This window comes from Podarcis erhardii, assembly GCF_964252035.2.
Source record: "Podarcis erhardii genome assembly, chromosome: 2".
Lineage (NCBI taxonomy): Eukaryota > Metazoa > Chordata > Lepidosauria > Squamata > Lacertidae > Podarcis > Podarcis erhardii.
The window spans coordinates 32,586,707-32,595,414 of NC_138498.1; the positions used below are offsets into that span (position 1 = coordinate 32,586,707).

General features: G+C 44.6%; 1 protein-coding gene across 1 annotated transcript in view; it reads left to right on the top strand.

Annotated features, from left to right (window-relative positions):
- ASPSCR1 (ASPSCR1 tether for SLC2A4, UBX domain containing) overlaps positions 1–2,980 on the top strand; it is a 64,427-nt gene extending 61,447 nt beyond the window's left edge. Inside the window, exons 13-16 of the mRNA XM_081849431.1 lie at positions 92–143; positions 1,332–1,398; positions 1,879–2,069; positions 2,828–2,980. Of these exons, the coding sequence (XP_081705557.1) occupies positions 92–143; positions 1,332–1,398; positions 1,879–2,069; positions 2,828–2,841 (324 nt within the window). The 3' untranslated portion in view covers positions 2,842–2,980. The remainder of the gene's footprint in view (positions 1–91; positions 144–1,331; positions 1,399–1,878; positions 2,070–2,827) is intronic.
- Positions 2,981–8,708: the final 5,728 nt, after the last annotated feature.

The following is an 8,708-nucleotide window of genomic DNA, read 5'->3' on the forward strand; positions in this document are numbered from 1 at the left end:
CTGTGCATGCATGTTCCCAAGGCTGAGAGGAGAGGCATTTCTGGCCCTGGCTGTGTTTCTTCTAACCCTGGATATTTTCTCTTGTTAATAGGCTAACCTCTTCCCTGCTGCCATTGTACATTTTGGATCTGAGATGCAGAAAGGTGAGTCACGTATCTTGTTCCTCTCCATAAGAAACTCTGCATAGTTGTTACATGAGCATCTAGATGAACTGTGTCCATGGTTTCAGCTATGGTGGCTGAACTCTGATTAATGTGTTGGGCATAAATAAGTGGATATTTATAGCTCGGGGCTCTTAGAGGTTCATGAAACCTTTTCGCTTGATACAAAATAAATGATAGCCCAGTATGGAAATGATTGTAAGGGAAGTGCCCACTCTGGTTTAAGGTGAAATGAACTGAATCTTAGTGCCATTCATTGTTTGCTGTAGAAATCTTGGGTCACAGGTGGCTTTTTTCCAATTTGGGGGTGAGGCCTGTTTTTAGGTAAAAATCTGTGCTTCCTACGTACCACCCCTTTCTCAATTCTTTTTTGACTCAGCTAGGAAGTACTCTTTGTCCTATTGTGTGTATCCTGAGTTAGCTAACAGCTATAGAAATCTTAATCATGCAAAATAGGTGAATTTTTGAATTGGTCCATCTTCAGTTAGTGTGCAGAATTGCACACTTTTTCAGGGTAGGTATTTAGACCTTAAGTAAAAATTGGGTCCAAAGTATGGCAACTTTATGCATATCTTCTGCATCTAACTTATTTTTTTGGACCAGACACTAATACAGTAAATGTCCACGTGAACATTTCACAGTTGTCTCTCACCATGGTTCACTGTTAATCTGAGGACAAATGTCTGTGTGGTGCATACTGTTCTGGACATCTTTAAAATGCAGCAGGACTGACCCCCATAGTGGATGGGCTTTAGGGGCATTTGTCTGCAGGGAAGATCAGAGTAGGGTTGTGCTGCAGGTTGAAGATAACATCTGGTAGTCTCTCCTAACGGTTCAATTTACTAGGAAACTGCCAAGAACTAAATGATAAAAGAAACATATACAAGCAGGGGGAGACACCATCCCTGTCTGGCAGTTCTATTTTTGTGTAATGTTGCAGTCTTTACTCAACTAGTTCACAGAATAGGATCTGATAGGCAGATGCGTGTTCTAAAATACACACTTAGAAGTTGAGATAAATGTTTCACAGGTTGGGAGAAGAGTACCGAAGAGGATTAGTGCAGCTTGTTGGGGCTATTGGTTTCACAAAATAACAGAGTTGGATCATGGGGCTTCCTAGCTCTGAAGGACAAGAACTTTGAGTGAGGGGTGTGTGTGTCTGTTTAACAGATTATCTGAGGTCGGACCTCCTGGAATCTGCTGTGTCCCCTTCTGAAGCTGACATCTTAGTAGCTAGGTAAGTAGTGTGAGTAATTCTTTTTGAAGCTGTTGTGGATGAGTGAGTTATCATAGAACTGTAGAGTTGGAAGGAATCCCGAGGATCCTCTAGTCTAACCCCCTGCAATGCAGGAATCTCAGCTAAAGCATCCATGACAGATAGCCATCCAACCTCTGCTTAAAAAGCTCCAGTGAAGGAGAATCTACCACCTCCCAAGGGAGACCATTCCACTGAGTTGTTGCCTTGCCCAATGAAGAGTTTGCCAGCAGTTTACAAAGCTTGCTTTTACACGTGTTCTCCCACTGACAGCTTTGAACACCCCAAATGAATGAAGAGAGACCCCTGTAGTATCAAAAGCCATAGGGATTGGAAGGCATTTTTGCTGATATGCAACCTCTGGCTTTCGCAACAGTATTTGCAGTGATTTACATTTTGGAATATGTAAGCTTAGCAACTGGAAGACCCATATGAACATCTAATACTTACCTTTTCTCTCAGGCAGTTGTCTAAATCAGCACCTCCCACTAAGCGAAATTCAGATCCTGTTCTTAGTTCCCTACCTAAACCAAATGAGACCGATGGGAGCGTGGCAAGAGGGCACTCAGAAGCAGCAGTGGCTCCTGAAGCAGCACAGCCACCAGTAAGGAGGACGCCATCTGGGAAGGTGCCAAAGTGGCTGAAGCTGCCAGGTACCTTCTTAAGTATTACAGTGACACGGGTGGCGCTGTGGGTTAAACCACCAGAGCCTAGGACTTGCCGATCAGGTCGGCGGTTTGAATCCCCACAACGGGGTGAGCTCCTGTTGCTCGGTCCCAGCTCCTGCCAACCTAGCAGTTCGAAAGCACGTCAAAGTGCAAGTAGATAAATAGGTACCGCTCCGGCTGAAAGGTAAACGGCGTTTCCGTGCGCTGCTCTGGTTCGCCAGAAGCGGCTTAGTCATGCTGGCCACACGACCCGGAAGCTGTTCGCCGGCTCCCTCGGCCAGTAAAGCGAGATGAGTGCCGCAACCACAGAGTCGGTCACGACTAGACCTAATGGTCAGGGGTCCCTTTACCTTTACCTTACTTGTTCCTAGCCATTGTACTGCTCCTAAAAAAGATTCTGTGCGGCAGTCTGGCTCGTCAGCTAAGTGCGTACCTGAATATCCTGATTTAGGGCTGGGAAGGAATTTCCCTCAAGCAGATCAGAGTTTTCCTTTCCTTTCCCACTACCCCCATACTCCTTTCCTACTACCCATCTTAGCCGTGGTACGCCATGCTTGTCTCCCCCTGTAAAATGTGGCCCTGTTTAGTCTCCTACCAGCAGAGCCCTAAAATATTCTAATGTACTTTTCAGTCTGAAAGGACCTATCATTTGGGAGGCTCTGGAAAGCTCAGCAGTTGGAAGCTCCACTATATCAAAGTTTGTAGTAGAGGTTGCTTTCACAGTTGCTTTGTTTGCATTTCAGGTGGGAAGCGATGAAGGACTTGTGATTTCCACCTTCAGAAAGTTGCCTCACCTGGCTGAGAGGCAAGTGGGGTTGCTCTGTTTTCCTTCATGTGAAGCTGCTGAAAGACAGGGCCCAGCAAACGGATTTTTCAGAATAAAATTGCAAGCACCATTTTCTGTTGCCCATTCTGCTGCTCTGTGTGCAACATTATGTTTGGGCGGTGGGTAAAGCAGAGACACACTCCAGCCATGCTGTTGTTTAACTAACATGAAGTAGGCGCGGAAATTTGTAGAACTACCGTACTTTGCTGTATTTGTTGTGTAGGTGCAGGGAATTTCAGGACCAGGTTGTTGATGATAATTAAAAACCCAGTTGGGTGGTCATATATGAGTCTGTGTCACTTACGTCAGTTGTCAGATGATCACCTTTGTGTTGTATAAATTGTCACCAAATCCCCTATGTTGGAGGTTTGCTTCTGGTAACCCATAGGACTCCATGCCTGCCACACGCTGGACACTCCTTTTCCAGTGCTGCAGGCACCGTACGTTGCTGCAATATTTTGTAGTTCTCAAAATCTGTTGGTAGATCTGAATGAAGAGATGCCTTAGGACCTGGCAACACTTAAGAGAGGTCAGTGAATACTCTTTTGGGGTAATAAAAACACACACATCCCCGCAAAATTGCTTCAGACAACATAGGTTAGTGATAGCCAAAAAGGATGTCATCTCAAAGTCTTCAGTATGTTGCTTTTAATTCTTTAATGCCATTGGCAAGTAGAGGCAAGCCAGAATGCACTTCATGGTCATCTTTATATTAAAGATATGTGTGATGCACAAGCAGAGGATGTAGGCAAGGTCACATGCCAAAACCCTTTTGGAGCTTCAGATCCATAACGAAACTTCCATTGGCTTATCTTTTTAAATATTCCAGTGTTCCCGGAGCCTCTTCCTACTTCCTTTTGAACACTAGCTTACGGTAGTTTCTGTTGATTTCATGCTGTCACTTCTTAATAAGCACACAGTTCGCTTTGCTTTATGTGCATGTTTGAATCATGTACCGTATTTTTCACCCTATAAGGCGCACCGGCCCATAGGGCGCACCTAGTTTTTTTTGGGGGGGGGAAATAAAGAAAAAATATTATTTCCCCCCCAGGCGTGGGGCTGGGGCGGGGGAAACCCGAGCTTCCCCCAACCCCAGCCCCCAGAATAGGCTGCTATCCGCAAGCCTAGGGAGCCCGGCAGGAACTCCCGCCGGGCTCCCCAGGCTTGCGGAGAGCTGCCCGAAGCCCGGGGTGCACTCCGCTGCGCTCCCCGGGTTTTGGGCTGCAGGCTGCTGTCCGCAAGCCTTGGGAGCCTGGCGGGAACTCCCGCCGGGCTCTCAAGGCTTGCAGATAGCTTCCTGAAGCCTGGAGAGCAAGAGGGGTCAGTGCGCACCGATCCCTCTCGCTCTCCAGGCTTCAGCGAAAGCCTGCATTCGCCCCATAGGACGCACACACATTTCCCCTTCATTTTTGGAGGGGAAAAAGTGCGTCCTATAGGGCAAAAAATATGGTATTTCTACACTGCTTTTCACTGGAAGAAAATATCACAAAGTGGCTTCCAAAAAAGCAAATGTAACAAAAAATAGATCATACAATATATACAGCGATAAAACAGACAAATCACTAGAAAAATGCACAGATGTATTGCGCTTCAGACTGAGCCCTACTTAAGGCTTCCATCAATTACTGGGAGCATTTGAGGAACAGCCAAATGCTGGTTTTCTCCTTCGCTACCCTCAGAGCCTTCAGATGTTCAACTAGTTCATATCTTTGCTGAAGTATTATTCTGTATTCCACCTGTATCTTTTTTTCCTGAGCTGCCTTTTCTCCAGTTTAAGCTGTCCTCATTTCTGTTTCCTTGGTTGCTTTTTCTAAACCAACGGCTAATATTGTGCTCCCTCCATGTCCAGTCCCTGGCAGCACGAACAAGCACCGGCAACTGCTTCCTGTCAACCCATAGTTCAGATTAGGCCCAGAAAGATTGGAGTGGCAGCAGCTTACGACCCCTGCCCATCAGCAGTTTCAAGGGCTTGGGTTTCTGCGTCCTGGGAACTTCCTAACCATGCCAACTCCTGATACCAGGCTTGCCAGAAGGCTGCCAAAATAGTAGCAAGGTGGAAAATATTTACTCTGGGAGAGAACAACACCACTGGCTTGCTAGTTGGCATCATTTTGGTCTGAACTGCGATAATATCTGGTAGTTTTCAGAACTTTTGACGTTTGTTCTCAATGAAAACACTGTTATTATATAAAAATACATTACAAAACAGGAAAAAATATGTTATTCTAACTGAGGACTTTTACAATGATTATTCCAATGTGCAGCAAAAGGAACCCATCTGTGCAGCGGTTAATCACAATTTGTTTCCAGTTGGAGTCATATCAATATATAGTTGGCATGTCTATTTCAGCTGCAAGGAATGCTTTCCCAGCTTCTCCGCAATAAGCCATGGTCTGTTGATTTCTAGTTTGTTAAAATTACAAATGCAGTAACTAGCATTTTCAATTAGAGCTTTGTGGTCCATTAGCACCTCTCCCCAACAATATCATAAAAAGAAACAGGTTGCAGCTTAATCCAGATTGTTATCAAATGGATGTTTTCCCCATAAAATTCACTAACCAGAAGGTATTCTCATCACATATGTATAACTCCCACCCATATATGTTGACTCATTGAATCATTTAGTCTTGTCACTCGCTTCTCCCTCCTCCCCGGTCATATTCAAAAATATGAAAGTTTCTCTGGGCCCAGGGGGCCGCTGCACACATCACATTATAAGCAAGGGATACCTGCTAGCAGATTGCTGTGGATACATGCAGATTGCTCTAAACTGAGACATGCAAGGTAGGTCAGCCATATACAGGGCAGCAGTGAGCCGACTGAGTGCATTATTCCTCCAGCCCTTATTGAATTCAAACCGTAACCCCTATTAAATAATCAGTTGCTGAGGAAGGCCATTAAGGGCTAGAGGCCCTTAAATAACATCTGCACCCATCTCTTCCCATGACAACAGTATGGTGCTCCCTAAACACTTGTGCAACTTCAAAGGCTTCTGGATCCAAGTGTGATTCAATTGCCCCTCTGTAAACAGTTGTGAAGTTAAGCTAACTTATTTAACCCTGTGCTATGCTATTCAAAGACCCTGGCTCTTCTACATAATAGTTGATGAATAAGTGGAGGAGGAGAAATATCTCTGCTGCAGGCTAACAGATCAGGCTAGTTTGATGCTAAGATGGGTGCTAAGAGTTACACTTTTTTCTGAGAGTGCATAATTTGTAGGTGTATGGAAGCAGGGTGACCATAAGAGGCCTTTCAATTAGTCTCTTTTTGAATTGCACATCCTCTCCACCTACTTGTTCGGGTTCTCTATCAGTTCAGAGTAACCTGCTTCCTGTTCAGTGTGCCTGACATGGCCCATTTCCCTCCTGCCCCTGCTTTTCCAACAAAGAAAACAAGAGCATTGTACCATCTGAATGAACTTCAAAGTGGCTGGAAGGGGCACCAAGGGTTCCTGGCACTTGTCATTGTCTCCCAAACTGACCAACATTTCCCTTCAGGTCTAATTACTTCCAAATGCTTCCAGCCGCTTTGAAGAAAACCAGGAGGGGAGGGGGGGAGGGAAAAGGTAGGGAGAAAAGCTTCAGAGCACACAGGGAGCAGAGAGCAGTTAAAATAGCAAAGGCACAGATCTTTAATGTCACCCAAAAACTGAGCCACCAAAGAAGATGAGTGTATAAGACAACAGCTGACGAAAACTGAATCCTGCTTTAACTGTACTGTTCCACACACACACTGCTGCCATCTGTGGTACTGGGAGGGTGGCTGCTACAGAAGACAAAGTGGAAACTAAATCCAGGCAAGGTTAGGACAGTGCCAATTCTAGCCTTATTACCCTTACCTGGAAGAATGTGGTCTGTGTGGTTCTTCAGTAAGTCCATTTCTCTGTGCTAGGAGCTTGGCAGATCTCATCTTTCTGCACTCTACGTTGGAGGTTTCTAATTGTTTCCTTTGGGCCGGTTAGTGTTGACACCCAAGCTGCTTTCTGGCTTTCCCTGTGATCTGCCCTTTGTATCTTTATACTGTAAGATCTGTCACATAATCAAGCAGCCAGCATTCTGCGCTGAAATGTTGTTCAAACAGAACACACACACTGCTGTTAGGACAGATCATACGCATTAGCATATGGGTCTCTGGCTGAAAGGTGTATGTGTGTTCTTGAAAAACAGAATTTTGTTTTATTGCTATATTTTTATTACAAGCCATGGAGGGAAACAGGGAAGGGATGACGCCCTGCGGATTGAAGCCCCAGGCTGAAAATGCCAAGCTGTCTTGTTTCTAAGTTTTGACCATGAAGCTACTTACATTTCAAAGGTTGAGGGCTGTTGTTTTTTTCACTCACAACATTTTCATTAGAAGCTGTTCCTTGAAAAATGTAAAACAATTAGTTGATGCTGCTATAGTTTCTATACTGCAGCAATGCTTGCTGTTAAGACACATGTACCTCATAATCCCTAATTGTGGGTGGTCATTCAGTTCTTACTTTTGCTCGTGTCTTCCTTCAAAGCGGAGATGAGAGATCTGTGGCCTTCCAGGTGTTGCTGGACTCTCATCAGCTTCAGCCAGCATGGCCAATGGTCAGGGAAGATTGGACTTCTAATCCAACAACATACGGAGAGTGGCAGGTTCCCCCACCTCTTGTTCAGAGAGCCCTTCTTTGCTGTACTTGCACACATCCTGCCCTGTGTCAGATTCAAGATCTGCACTGGTTGCTGGCTCACTTGCCTATCCTAAAACAACTGAGCAGGTAAGAGCGCTGGTTTGATCCTACCTACACTGTCACTTAAAAAAAAAAAAATCCCTCTGATTGCATGTAGTAGTATCAATTTTCTTCTGCCTTCCTTTCTCCCAGGCAACAGATGCTTTAACACTGATACATGTGCAATTGTAAAGTGTAGAGTGTTTCTTCTAGGAGCAATAATCAGTCAGGTGTGCATTAGGCAGACTGATGCACAGGGACTACGGCTCAGGGCCCATGTTCAAAGGCTGAACTGTAACCAAAGTAGGGCTATGAATAGATTCAACTGCAGCAGCAATAAAAAGGACCCATCAGATCATAGCTGTCAACGTTTCCCTTTCTTAAAAAGGGAAATTCCCTTATTCCGAATAGGATTCCTCGCAAGAAAAGGGAAAAGTTGACAGCTATGCGTCAGATAATCTCTAGAGTCTCAAAATTAAAATCTTGATCATGTTGAAATGAAGATGCACCTTGACTAGAACTTCCAGCTACATTGTATGGTTGAATCACACCTCTCTGCTGCCAGAGTTTATATTCCAAATAAATTTGTTTGGTACTGCACGCAAACTCACTGTGCCCTGTTTAAGACCAAGATTTTTAATAGTACATCTCTATCCCACAGAATTCAATGAGACTTTACACCCAAGTAAGTGTGTACACAGGATTGTAGCATAAATCAGGTGAAAAAGAGAGCCACTTCCCTCTGTCCCATTCATAGAGTAGGTGGTGGGGAAGGATAGCATATTACCATAATCCCCCCTCCCAATTTTTAGCACTAGGTTTGGGCCATAATTTGGATTTTCCCTTTAGAAATTTAAACAGAGACATCCTGTTAAGTCAGTGTGCAAGTGTATGCAGAACAGAGACCTACATGTGTTTTAGTTTAGCTTTGCTGTGGGTACATGTGTGTTTAAACCCATATTAAATGTTCTGTAGTACATTCACACCCCTTGCTTAATGGGGGATTAAGCTTTGTGTTTAGTCAAAGCTGCTCAACTCTGGTGATCGGCCTGTTTTATACAATTCAGAGCTATATAGGAAGCAGCTGCCTGGGCCATTTGCT